Genomic DNA, 14,157 nt, shown 5'->3' with positions numbered 1-14,157 from the left:
TTATTTGTTTCTTAACAAACGCCCTTATCCAGGGCGACTTACAATTGTTACAAGATATCACATTATTTTTACATACAATTCCCCATTTATACAGTTGGGTTTTTACTGGAGCAATCTAGGTAAAGTACCTTGCTCAAGGGTACAGCAGCAGTGTCCCCCCACCTGGGATTGAACCCACGACCCTCCGGTCAAGAGTCCAGAGCCCCTAACCACTACTCCACACTGCTGCCCTATATTGAAACCTTTATATTGAAAGTTTTTTTGCAAAAAGCAGTACAAGTGATGAATAAATTGCAGAGAAACTGTCTAGTGCTTTATTAAAAAATAACAAAAAACTGACAATCTGTCAGGATGTGAGTGGTGCGGGTGAATGAGGAATGTCCAAACAGAAGGGGGGGGGGGTTACAGCTCAAATTCCTTCTTTCTCTGTCACACAATCATTTAAATATGAACATTTTATTTTAAAACAATGTAAACCAGTTCAGGCTCCAACATGGACTGGCATTTACACCTGGAGAATCTCCATTACCCATAACTGTATATACACCATTGGGATTGTTTCTATTTGTATGGAACTTATATCAGTTCAGACAGCAAGGCAATGAAACACATCATCCTAACCTATCTTCAGAAGCTCTCTCATGGTCGGACTTCATGCATCACAGGCTTCCGCAGTGTTAGCATCAGCCACGGCGCCCTCAAACAGTATTACTTTTCCTTTGAGGGCAAGCAATCAACATTTATTTAAATCTAAAAAGATATTTCAAAAACACTACTAGACTCAATTCAGCTCATATTTATTAATCTGGTTATTTAGCGTTTCTCTTGCAGCATGTTACTGCAAATGCATGATGGGAACAAGCAACACATCTTCAGAAAAACTTGTTTGAGGTGTGAAGCTCAGAATTGACCAAAGCTTAGCATTGACTTGAAAGAGCTGGAGACTTAGTAACTAGTGGGGAGTGTACGTTTTTGATCTGAAATGATTAGGAGTAACACTATTTATCAAACAAGTTTATTCTTTTGTTCAGTAAATATTTCTGTATTTTACTCAAATGTAGTCCTGGTGTTGAGGTGTCCTCAAGTGACTGAAATTCTGTGAATTCTCTTGTCTCCCTGGAGGCCCAAAAACTGACTGAACTCTTGTGTGAATTTTATGGTGTCTCTTAAGGTTTGATAAATGACTGAAACTCTTCAGACATTCGCTACATTGATAAGATTTCTCTTTTTTGTGAGTCCGCTGGTGGATTTTCAAAGAACTTAAATACGTGAAACTCCTCCCACACTCAGTGCAGTGATAAGGCTTCTCTCCTGTGTGAATGCGCTGGTGTGATTGAAGATTTCCTACTCGTGTGAATCTCTTCCCGCACACAGTGCAGTGATAAAGTTTTTCTCCTGTGTGACTGCGCTGGTGGCTTTTAAGCTGCGGTGAGCGACTGAAACTCCTCCCACATTCACCACAGTGATAAGGTTTCTCTCCTGTGTGAATGCGCTGATGTGCTTGAAGATGTCCTAACTGTGTGAATCTCTTCCCACAGTCATTACAGTGATACGGTTTCTCTCCTGTGTGAACACGCTGGTGGATTTCCAGCTGGGATAAACAACTGAATCTCTTCCCACAATCAGCGCAGGGAAACAGAATCCCTCCTGTGAGATATCCTTTAGCAGCTAGAGAAAAAAAAAGAGAAGAGAGACAAAGGTTATTGTAAAGCATTCTTACACATTCACTCTTCTGCAGGGCTTCCCCTCATAACCACGACCAACTCCTAGAGTGAACTCTGATGAGAATACAATCAAACCCGATTAACCCTCTAAACCCCAGAACGCCCCTTGTGTTTTTTCAGGTGCTGCAATAATCATTATCGCATCAACAGAAGGGATTCGCTTATGACCTGGAAGTGGAAATGATGTATGTTCACATTTGAAGCTACCTACGTTTGAGGTTTACCAAAACAAAGATGGATGCGCCCAAGAGACGAACATATTTTTTGGTGTGGAGACTATTGCTGAGATGGTTTCAGAAATTCATCTGAAGAAAGCGATCCCGAATCATTCTCGTCTGCCTCAGACATGGATTTAGATCAGATACAAGAGTTTAAAAAAGTGAAATATAACTGGTATACCAGCGTTATAAGAAAACTGTATGATGCATTGTTTTGTAATTGAATTGTATGCTAAAAACAACACCAAAAAAAATAGCAAGGCCGTTAGTATTGGGTATTGAGTATCTGAAAATCTGATTTGATTGTGGCTGAATTTACCAAAAAGTAAATGTTATGTTGGTTGTAAATAACGCTGCTACAGGCAAGCGTTGCCTTTTTTCATCATTGTGTTTTATACTGACTTCTTGGAGCCTTGGTATATTTGTTTGCTGTAGTAAATCTAATAAGCAGGCGTTTTTGTTGTTTTGTTGTATAAACAATGTTTTTATGCGTCAGCTCTGTGTGGATATTTCTGTTTGTTTGTTGTAAACAATAAAAAAATAATGGAACTCTCTTTGTTCATCCAGTTATACTTTTTCAGTCTTTCTTCAATAATTTTACAATGTTATCATTTTACATTGTTATTATTGCAGTTTTAATGCCACATTTTTTTTTCTAGAAATGCATAGAGTTTTAATATTTGAATTGTATTGCTTAATAATAAAAAATAAAAAAAAACTATTTCAAAATATGAATACACACAGTATAGGGCTATATTTTTGTAATTTAAACATTGAAATGTTTCTTCTGGTGACACTTAGCAACCCGACTGGATTTGGCATCACCCATTGATGAGACATGTGATCCCAGCACCACTATAAAGCTGTGGGAGCAGCACAACTGCAAACAGTCTACCAGAAACAGGGACATGCAAAGATCTAACAGCATTCAAAACAGGGATAATAGTGGATGCACATCTAGCACATGTCACAGTAGCAAGGACAGTTATGTTGCAACTTGCAGGGCATTGACATAGTGGTTGGGATAAATTTAGCTTGAATGACCAAACATGTCAATCTTCAGCACACTTCTACAGCTTAGTAACTCATTTTTGCAAGATTAATAGTCATCTCAATGTTGCTTGTTTTGTATAATTACCTCCAAATCCCAGTTCACATTCAGGTGGACAATCATCACACAGGTTGGATCCCAGCTGGTTGTTCTCCTCAAGTGTACAGACATTATTTTCAGTAGGAACTTCCTCTGCGATGGGGACACATTCCTGTTCTATGAATTCCTCTTTAATAGGAACACATTCCAGTCGAGGGACCTCTTCATCTTTAACACATGTCAGCTCTGTAACCTGCTTTAGACTTGCACACCACTCCTGGTCAAAGGGCTCCTCTTGTTTGTAAACTGCTTCCATCCTTGGCCCCTCCTGTGCTTCAGATTCAGGGACAGTATGGCTCTCTTTGGGATCTGTGTGAAACAAAATTGCACAAAATTAATACTCTTACTTACTAGCCCCTTGTCAGAAGTCTGGCTGTGTGGTCCAGTGGTTAAAGAAAAGGGCTTGTAACCAGGAGGTCCCCAGTTCAAATCCCACCTCAGCCACTGACTCATTGTGTGACCCTGAGCAAGTCACTTAACCTCCATGTGCTCCGTCTTTCAGGTGAGACGTAGTTGTAAGTGACTCTGTAGCTGATGCATAGTTCACACACCCTTGTCTCTGTAAGTCGCCTTGGATAAAGGCATCTGCTAAATAAACAAATAATAATAATAATAATACTACAACATGTTGTACATGTGATCCCTTTCTGGAGCGCTGGTCACCCCGAATTACATTTTTGTATGCAGAAAAGGATAACTGCAAGAGTCGGGAATCTCGTTAACATTTTTTTTTTTTTTTTTCCCCAGCTGAACCTCCAAAATAGTATCTGCTATGGCCAAATCGTAGCAGTTGGCGTGTCTGCATCCCCACACACATAACATTTACATTAAGAGCTTTCTCCCTGTCCCAATAGAATTTACTGAAAACGTATTTAAGGCGTTGGAATGAACAAGCGATAACATAAACAAAACATAAAATAATCAATCAATCTTACCTTGAAATAATCCCTGGTTCTCGATCCTCTGAAAGTCTTGTTCATTGCAGTCGGGGTTCATGTTTCTGAGAGGTTGTTTAATGTCTGCATCTGCAGCGTTCATGCATTCCCGCACTGCTTTCAACTCGCTCTCTGATATTTCCAATCTCAGCTTCAGACTTTCATTCTCTTTCTCCTTTCCAGCCATTTCCATTTGGAATTCAGTGAATTTGCCGCCGACAACTTTTGTGATTTGGCACAAGACGGTGTCTACAGCCGCTTTCACTGCGTGCTCGATGGTAGAGGCGAGCTCGTCTTGAAAGAACGACACGGAGACACTGACGTCCATCTTCACTGACTGTTAGTGTAGCAGGAATCCTCTTTGCTTTTAATGTATGTATTTCCCCCTGGAGAATTCACATTCATATAAATGCCACACTTCTGGTGCGATTAAGAAAGAAAACAAACACCAGAACCGTCTTACTTTAGAAGGAGTAACGCTGTTTGCATCATGTGCAGCTATAACGTAAACTACGTTTGTTTTCTCAGTAAACAAACAAATTCAACATTTCTGTGTGCACAGCTGACCCGCTCCGCTCTGTCTGAGTTTTTAAATAAAACAGAAAACTGACTCTTTGTTTCAGAACTCAGTGCATGCAATAAAAGAACAAATGTCTTATATGTCATTAGGAAACGGTTTTACCCAACCTAAATACTTTTAAACAGCAGGTAATAAAATTCTGTAAAATCAACACACGCTGCAGCCATCTCTTCCTCCCAGCACATACAAAGCACGCTTCTATTTCCTGTAATGAAATGGAACGTCACTGGCAGTGGGCGTGTCCTGGTTGGAACCGTGACGTGTTATTGGCTGCAGAAAAATCTCTCAACCCAGTTTGCGAAACTGATTGGCTGGCCGCCCTGTTGAAACTGGACACCACAGATTACGCTATGATTGGCTCTTGCGCTGTTGTGTTTTTATTACGCAACGTCCTGTTTTGGATCCGAAATGGCGCCAGTTTTGTTTCTCTGGTTTGTGTTACGCGTGTCGAAGTTTATAATTTATTAACAGATTGGACTTTGTTTTCTTTTTTGTTTATGTGAATGTTTTTATTTAAAGTGACGGTTTAGATGTGAAACGGAAGTCTTGAGATCGATTAAAGAAAGAAAAACAACAATTTAGCCGACTGAAGAGAGGTAAACAAAACATTATCGTAATTTAAATTAATTTTTATATTGCTTTTTTTTTTAGACATACTACAGTGTAGTCCACTGCATACCCATTTCAAAACGGAATTTGAAAACTGAACTCCACAAAAATGAAGTTTGACTTTTAAATCTACAAAGGAGCACTTTGAGACCAGTGTGAAGTTTGATGTGGAGATTCGCAGTCAGTGTGTTTATATACATAAGAATTGCGATATTTTTCGGAATATATATTTTTTTCAAAAAGTCTCATATAACACATTTTTTCTGAGAACATATCTATAAATACGACAAGGGCAGCAGTGTGGAGTAGTGGTTAAGGCTCTGGACTCTTGACCGGAGGGTCGTGGGTTCAATCCCAGGTGGGGGACACTGCTGTTGTACCCTTGAGCAAGGTACTTTACCTAGATTGCTCCAGTAAAAACACAACTGTATAAATGGGTAATTGTATGTAAAAATAATGTGATATCTTGTAACTATTGTATGTCGCCCTGGATAAGGGCGTCTGCTAAGAAATAAATAATAATAATTAATACAATTCTACTCAAAATGCTTTAGATATCGATATTTTCTGAAATGGTAGCTTTTAAAGGGAAATAAAACAAAAACCATCAAAGTAGGAGTATTGTGATTATAATTTGTTCTTACCAGAGCATTTATACTTCTAAAAAATGCAGAAAGATTGTGCCTCACTGATTAGTATATAATGATACGATGAGTTGACAACTGTAAAGTTTGATCAGCACAGAGCGCTCTGAGCAAAACTCTCCAAAGAGCCAGAATTCATATTACAAAAGTGCAGCCGATATCAAGAACATTTCAAGTAAATTTTGATGTGTGATTTTAAATAATATTGGATTAATACATAATATAGTTTACAAAAGTGTGATTTCTGTGGAAATTCAAATAAAAGCACTTTATATGCAATCTGAAATGACAAACTAAAAGTCTTGTCTCCTTTTCTTCAGTGAGAACGGATCAGCCTCACTCAAAGGAAGTTTCTGAGATGGAAGCAGCTCACATCAGCCCAGAGCTTCCTATTCGATGGGTTGTTTCTGCAGACGGGACTGTTGAGATCAAGGAGGAAGTGACTGAGCTGGGGTGTGACCAGGCCAATGAGCGGATCCTGCAGGAGGAAACGCCACCTTCTAGCATCACTGAGAGAGGTGAGTGAAACTGGAATGCTGGGAATAGGGGAGTACAGTACATTAAGGGGTCATTTATTTCTGTTTTGGCTTCTTCATTTTGCAGAGGATCTACATTCCTCTAGTTAAACCTTCTGTGCATTTTACTTTATTAGAACGCAGTTGCCATTCCAGTTTGTTTACATGCCCATTCAGGCTAACCTAGTGTTTAATATTCAGGCCTACATGACCAAATGTACTCTCTTGCTTATTTTTTTCATTTTAAATGACGTCTTGTTGCATGATAAAATAAAATATGTTCAGATTGATTATTTTAGGTAAGTTATAAATAGTAAATGTTTCTACAGAGTTTTATGTTAAATGTGTTTGAGTAGCTGTACTAAAAAAAACAACTCACCGATTGAATTATGAGAGACAAAGTTATATAACACTAAATAATAGTTTGAAATCATTTTGTACCAGAACAAACTTTCAAAGTTAGATATCAATGCTAGGACAGCGTACGTCAGCTCAATACAGCATCTGATATTATGCATTTAGTTTGGATTATACATTTCAAGTTGCTGTGAACATGTCAAAGCAGTCTTCTACTGCATTACTATAAAACCATAAATATTTGCGACCAAAATATTTGGTGAATCACACCCATAAAGCCTATTTTGCTCTGAAATGTTGGCGACCTGTTGCAATATACGAAGTATGTATTGTTAGCGGAATGTGCTATACATGCTAGAAATGTGTGTGTTTTTTTTTCATAAGCAAAAAACTAATAATAAAGGCTCGCAAATATGTATGGCTTTGCAGTATCCATATAAACAGTCACAGGCAGATCTGCATATTTCTTCTTCACAATGATATAATGGGCAGTGTTTACAGTAGGGTTTGCTGTGTTCTGTGACCCAAGGCATGCAGAGCGCTGTCCCGAGGACAGCACAGGTCAGTGAGTCTTGTGTCCTGTCCTGTGCTGTCCTGGCTGTGCTGAGTCTTGTGTCCTGTGCTGTCCTGGCTGTGCTGAGTCTTGTGTCCTGTGCTGTCCTGGCTGTGCTGAGTCTTGTGTCCTGTGCTGTCCTGACTGTGCTGAGGTCTTGTGTCCTGTGCTGTCCTGACTGTGCTGAGGTCTTGTGTCCTGTGCAGTCCTGACTGTGCTGAGTCTTGTGTCCTGTGCTGTCCTGACTGTGCTGAGTCTTGTGTCCTGTGCTGTCCTGGCTGTGCTGAGTCTTGTGTCCTGTGCTGTCCTGGCTGTGCTGAGTCTTGTGTCCTGTGCTGTCCTGGCTGTGCTGAGTCTTGTGTCCTGTGCTGTCCTGGCTGTGCTGAGTCTTGTGTCCTGTGCTGTCCTGGCTGTGCTGAGTCTTGTGTCCTGTGCTGTCCTGACTGTGCTGAGTCTTGTGTCCTGTGCTGTCCTGGCTGTGTTGAGTCTTGTGTCCTGTGCTGTCCTGGCTGTGCTGAGTCTTGTGTCCTGTGCTGTCCTGACTGTGCTGAGTCTTGTGTCCTGTGCTGTCCTGGCTGTGCTGAGTCTTGTGTCCTGTGCTGTCCTGGCTGTGCTGAGTCTTGTGTCCTGTGCTGTCCTGGCTGTGCTGAGTCTTGTGTCCTGTGGCAGTGCCCTAGCGCTCTCTCGTGAGTGTCTGGTGTAGGTTCTGCATACTCTGCCAGAGTCCTAATTTAAATCTGAATCTTAGAATAGATACTTTTATTACTATAACTGCATTTTATTACAAAATCTTATTTACTTAATATGAGGAATACATATTTTAACATTCAAATTGAAATATTTTTTATTTCTGTTGACGAAGGCGGAGAATCATTTATAGGTTTTACGGCTTCTGAGGCCGATAAAACGTATAATTGGGCGAGCCTATACAGGAATCTGGATGGGGATGACAGCGATATCGATTTAAATGAAGAAGAGGATGAGGACGAAGATGAAGAAAAGAGCAGCAGGGAGGGAGGAGGTGAAAGTACAGACGAAGACGTGCCTTTAACTCGCTTCAGAGTCCCGAATTGGACCCGACTAACAGAATTGCCGGAACAGAAAATGACATTGAATATAAAGAATTACACAGAGGTTAGTGGTCCGAGATTCATACCCCGCAGCGCAACCCGACCAGCTGAGTTCTTTGAGCTGTTGTTTTCATCAGAGCTGCAAGAATACATCTGCAGCGAGTCCAACAAATATGCATTAGAAATGAACGAAAAGTACAGAAAAAAAAACGCTAAATCCAAAACGTACGAGAGGCTATTTTCATGGTGGACGCAATCTGGCGGTCTGACAAGAAATAGATTGCGTGCTGTTTTAGGGTTGTGGCTGAATATGGGGTTAGTGTGGAAGCCCGACATGAAAGAATACTGGAATACGAAAGATGCACTGCGAGCAACGCCAGGATTCGCGCGAATAATGTCCCGCGACAAGTTTCTGTTTTGTCTTGCAAACCTGCACTTGAATGACAACAGAAAGCAAGAGAAGAAAGGCAGACCCGGTTACGACAGTCTATTCAAAGTGCGACCAGTACTTGATCAGGTGGAGTCTCTTCTTACAAAGTACTATGTTCTAAATGAATTTGTTTCAATCGATGAAAACCTGTTAGGATTTAAAAACCGAACGTCTCTTAAGCAGTACCTTCCAAACAAATTTGGACTAAAGCTGTGGGTGCTTGCTGACAGTGCAAACGGGTATGTGTACAAATTTAAATTGCATACAGGAGCTTCAAACGACACAGAGAGAGAGACCTATGATGTTGTTATGTCTCTCATGGATGGTCTGTTGGATAAGGGACATACTTTGATTACTGACAACTTCTACACCTCTGTACCTCTTGCTTCAACTCTTACTTATCAGCACAACACCCAGCTGGTCGGAACACTGCGTTGCAACAGAAAATTCTTGCCTTCGGCTCCGAAATGCAGAGTTGGTGAACAGGTGGTTTACAGGTCTGGGAGATTGCTGTATACTGCTGTCAGACAAAAGACAAGCCACAAGAAGCCACTTCTCCTGCTTAGCACCAGGAACATAGCAACTGAGGTAAAAGTGAGACGTGCAGGTAAAGATGTTACCGTACCCGAGTGTGTTGAAATGTACAGTCGGAAAACGGGAGGTGTGGATTTGGCAGAACAGAAGATTTACTCTCATGAGAATGAAAGGAGATCGTACAAGTGGTACTTTAAAATCTTTTTCAGTGTGATCAACAGGTTGGTGCTGAATAGTTACATCCTGTATCAAGACACGGTTCAACAACGCCAGCAGGTGGAGAGCGCTGTACACCTGCCCCCGCTCAGCAGAAGGACATTTTTAGCCTCAGTTATTGATGACTTCTGCAAAAACGTGTGTGACAATGAGAAAGTCACGCCGATCCCACCCTCGCTGCATTCTGGATGCAAGCTAGAAAAGATGAAAATAACCAAAACGTCTTCTGGCAAGAAACGTCAGCCAGAGAAAGATTGTACAGTTTGCAGCAATCGCAAAGTGAAGCGAACAAGAACCACATACACATGTGCTGCCTGTAACATCGGCGTGTGTCGAGAATGCTTTCACAAGCACTCAAAAAAGTGAACTTTCACCGTCTTTACAGAAGAACATTTTTTCTGACTTTTATTTTTATTACACGTTTTTAATTTATCAATCATAAACATGGCCATTTTTTTTTTTTTACCAAATCCAAGAACTAGAAGTATCGCACCTAAAAACGGATTGATTTTAACCAAACCGTAGAACTGGATTTACAAATCATTAAAAAGGACTTTGTTGCATATGAAATGAGAATAAGCTTCCCTGTGCTAATCCTGATGTGTCTCGATAACTCACAGCAAGTTATGTGTATTTATTACTTTGAGTGTAAAATTGCTGTTGGTGTTTCTGCCATGCCGTGTGATTTTCGGTTTATGCTGTTTGTTTGGTTTCATGATACATAACAAGATTGTGGTTACATTTATTTTCTTTTTTTTTTTGTAAAATAAACTACCTGGTAAATAAATGTCTGTGGATGGAAGTGTGTTGCGGTTCTGGTCTGTTGATGGCGTTGCTTGCAGAAATGTCTATTTTAATAAGTATTCATGCAGATTAATTTTTTTATAAAGGGGCAGCGGTGTGGAGTAGAGGTTAGGGCTCTGGACTCTTGACCGGAGGGTCGTGGGTTCAATCCCAGGTGGAGGGACACTGCTGCTGTACCCTTGAGCAAGGTACTTTACCTAGATTGCTCCAGTAAAAACCCAACTGTATAAATGGGGAATTGTATGTAAAAATAATGTGATATCTTGTAACAATTGTAAGTCGCTCTGGATAAGGGCGTCTGCTAAGAAATAAATAATAATAATAATAATAATAATAATAATCATCATCATCCGTTTTCTGACATGTTTCTTGAAAGAACTGTGCTCACTATTCACTGAGGCAGTTTAATTGTGATGTGAGCATCACTTGTCACATGAACACATTTCAACATAAGCAAACACACACATTATGCCAGCTCTGTTTTTATTTTATTTTTTAAACTACAACTATGTTTGCCAAAAAGAATAGTACTGCTATTTATGGAATCTTGTTTTTAAGATAAACTACATAATAAAACCTTAATCAGAACTCGAATAAAACCAAAAGCTTGACAAGTATACAACTGGACTTCATTTTCATAAGGGACAGCAGAGTTAATCAGGTACTAGTTGTTATTCTCATGAATTTTAAACGTAATTCTTCTAATTAGCATAACTTATTTTTAATGAAAGTGTAAATGGCTTCAAATGACGTTTTAACATCATAACTTGTATGGTGCTTGCAGTCATTTAGTTCTGAGCTTTGTTGTCCATAACTGAGTCTTAACACATTTTTTAGTTGAGTTTACTAATATGTGACTGGAATGTCACTTACTGATCGGAAAAGTACACGTGATGCTTTGTCTATGAACTTGCTCCAGCAGCTAAACCTCATGAAATCGTTTGGAATTAGGAAGTAAAAGAAACGGAATACAGCACTGGTCACATGTGAGAGACACAGAGAAGTCAAATCAGCTTACAGACAGCTGAAGAGAATTGTATTGAACAATTACTAAAACTCAGCTGTAGAGCAACAGAATGACTGAAAAACATTTTCAAATATTATTATTTGTTTATTTAGCAGACACCTTTATCCAAGGTGACTTACAGAGACTAGGGTGTGTGAACTATGCATCAGCTGCAGAGTCACTTACAACTGCGTCTCACCCGAAAGACGGAGCACAAGGAGGTTAAGTGACTTGCTCAGGGTCACACACAGAGTCAGTGGCTGAGGTGGGATTTGAACCAGGGACCTCCTGGTTACAAGCCCTTTTCTTTAACCACTGGACCACACAGCCTTCTACTACCAAAGTATTGCAATCGATGAAAGGATGGTTACAAGTAATGCAAGAATTGGCATGAAGCTGTACATAAAAAACAAGACAATAAAGAGGGAGTACAATTTTTTTTGTTCTTGCTCATTCAGCCAGTTGGTACACATGGAATTTTTCTATTTACAGAGGCAAAAATTCACAGGCAACAGGAAAGGGACTTAGTTATGATGTGGTCATGTCTCTTCTAGTCAACAGTTTGGGTGAGGGATACAGGTTATTTTGTGATAACGTTTACACCAGCCCAACCCTTTTTAGTGACCCTTTCAAAGACAGGAAAATCACTGCATGTGGAACAATTCGGGACAATAGAAAGGGATTTCCGTGAACAAAGGCAAACGCTTTGTTCCACAAATCCAAACTGGGATCTATACGATGGATCTGAGAGGAGCATTTGGTGGTTGTGAAATGGACAATAGGGAAGTGTCGGTTTGAACCACAATGCACAATAAAAGGAGGCAAGCTGTACCCATTCCCGAACCATTAACACTACCTACATTTTAAAATGCTGCATTCACACATGTTCACTTGGTTTTAATAAGTTAATGTGATGGAAATGTATTAATTATGTTATTATTATTATTTATTTATTAGCAGATGCCCTTATTCAGGGCGACTTACAATTGTTACAAGATATCACATTATTTTTACATACAATTACCCATTTATACAGTTGGGTTTTTATTGGAGCAATCTAGGTAAAGTACCTTGCTCAAGGGTACAGCAGCAGTGTCCCCCACCTGGGATTGAACCCACGACCCTCCGGTCAAGAGTCCAGAGCCCTAACCACTACTCCACACTGCTGCCCATATTGCATGTCTTTGGTTTAATTGGTCCACCACAGACGCACATATTCCAAGTTAAAATACAGTTTCTTATTTCAGCAGGATCAGAGGTTCTTACTCGGGTGTGAATGTATATTTTTACTTCAAACATGTGATATATTCTAATATTAGAATGGCTCAGTTTAACATTGTCTTGGGTTCCACTAAATGCTTGATAGTGCTGATTAACAAACAAAGAAAAAGAATAGACTACTTGAGAAAATAAAGTTTATTCAGAAGCCAAATGCTTTGAAGAAAAACTACTAGTTATGAGCAATACTTCAGAAACACCTACATCAAGCATCACCTACACATACTGTATATAGACAACAAATATCACTACAAGCATTTAAACAACATTATAATTCTAAGCTATGCACTGCGAATTCAATACATCATATAGTTATGACTTGGAGGGATGTGCAAAAGTCTCTTTTGGAGAAATAAAGCACTCTTATGAAGAAGTAAGAAGAATACCAATCCTGCGATGGTCGTTGCTCCACGGTCCAGCCTGGAGGGATGCAAAGAGAAGCCCAGCGTTTACACCTTGCTCCAGGGGTTTAGACGTGAAGAAGCCAAGTCACAGTCCTGCCTTTGTAGCGCTGCAACAGTCTTTCCCTTCTGGTTTCAATAAAGTGTTTAGTAGTCGACGAGCAGAGTTTCCTGGCATTTTCCAAGTACAGGCATTAGTTACTGTGGTAATGCAGACAGGAAATGGCGAACTTTCAGTGACCTGTATGTAACTTCAAGATTCACCCTCCTGTGGACGATGCACAGCTTTCATTACCAACAGATAGGAGGCCATGTGGCTTAGCCAAAGTATATAAACATTATATTATTGTTTTTTTTTTAAGAAATAGCGGGCGTATTCTTTTAGTTCTGTGACCTGCCCCTAGATTGACACAAATGCAATGAAGTCCTTCAAGGATCCACGTGTCCCCATCAATAGATTGCTTAATTCATGTTTGCAGTCTCAGTCAGTGAGATATCAGAAAGCAACATCTTCCACGAGATAAACATCCTGTCACGTCTCTCTCTTACCAGCGAGGGGGTGAAATAGTGTCTCCCTCTTTGGAATCTGTTCAAAGTGTCTGTTTTGTTTGAAGCTGATGTCTCCGACCAGACTGTTATCCTTTTGTCTCTTTTTAAGGTGTCCCACCAGACGAAACCTTTCCTAACATTCAGGGTTTCACTGCTGTGTGAATGTGTGGATGTATTATAAGGTCCGTTTGAGTGAAACTTCTCCCACATGCATTAGTGGTGTGGTTTCTTTTTTTATGTGTGTTCGTTGGTGTTTTTTAAGACTTCTGATCTGAGTGAAGCACTTCCCACAATCATTACAGTGGTGTGGTTTGTCTCCTGTGTGAATTAGCTGGTGTATTTTAAGACTCCCTGTTCGAGTGAAACTCCTTCCACATTCGTTACAGTGGTGTGGTTTCACTCCTGTGTGACTGCGCTGGTGTCTTTTAAGGCTCTCTGTTCGAGTGAAACGCCTTCCACATTCATTACAGTGGTGTGGTTTCTCTCCTGTGTGACAGCGCTGGTGTCTTTTAAGGCTCTCTGTTCGATTGAAACTCCTCCTACATTCATTACAGTGGTATGGTTTCTCTCCTGCATGAATTAAC

At 40.1% G+C, this 14,157-nt stretch overlaps 2 protein-coding genes across 4 annotated transcripts in view; one reads left to right on the top strand and one right to left on the bottom strand.

Moving 5' to 3' along the window:
• LOC131724942 (zinc finger protein 397-like) overlaps positions 1-4,796 on the bottom strand; it is a 98,103-nt gene extending 93,307 nt beyond the window's left edge. Inside the window, exons 1-3 of one of the 3 annotated variants that reach the window (XR_009320359.1) lie at positions 4,028-4,796; positions 3,081-3,401; positions 622-1,668 (exon numbers count right to left, since the gene is read on the bottom strand). Coding sequence is in view for 1 of the 3 variants with exons in the window: in XM_059018072.1 (XP_058874055.1) it covers positions 1,052-1,668; positions 3,081-3,401; positions 4,028-4,355 (1,266 nt within the window). In the remaining 2 variants the exon portion in view is untranslated. Of the gene's footprint in view, positions 1-35; positions 1,669-3,080; positions 3,402-4,027 lie in introns of those variants that run through there. The other 2 variants (XR_009320358.1, XM_059018072.1) reach the window with 2 other exon arrangements.
• A 208-nt stretch (positions 4,797-5,004) lies between these two features.
• LOC131724919 (piggyBac transposable element-derived protein 4-like) lies at positions 5,005-10,337 on the top strand. The gene is made up of 3 exons (XM_059017978.1): positions 5,005-5,203; positions 6,181-6,378; positions 8,148-10,337. The coding sequence occupies exons 2-3, from the start codon at positions 6,219-6,221 to the stop codon at positions 9,899-9,901; spliced, it is 1,914 nt and encodes a 637-aa protein (XP_058873961.1). The 5' UTR covers positions 5,005-5,203; positions 6,181-6,218; the 3' UTR covers positions 9,902-10,337.
• The last annotated feature ends 3,820 nt before the right edge of the window (positions 10,338-14,157 follow it).

The sequence above is a fragment of the Acipenser ruthenus genome, chromosome 58 (genome assembly GCF_902713425.1).
Source record: "Acipenser ruthenus chromosome 58, fAciRut3.2 maternal haplotype, whole genome shotgun sequence".
NCBI lineage: Eukaryota > Metazoa > Chordata > Actinopteri > Acipenseriformes > Acipenseridae > Acipenser > Acipenser ruthenus.
Note: the sequence above shows the minus strand (reverse complement) of the source record. Positions and strands in the feature narration are given on the sequence as shown.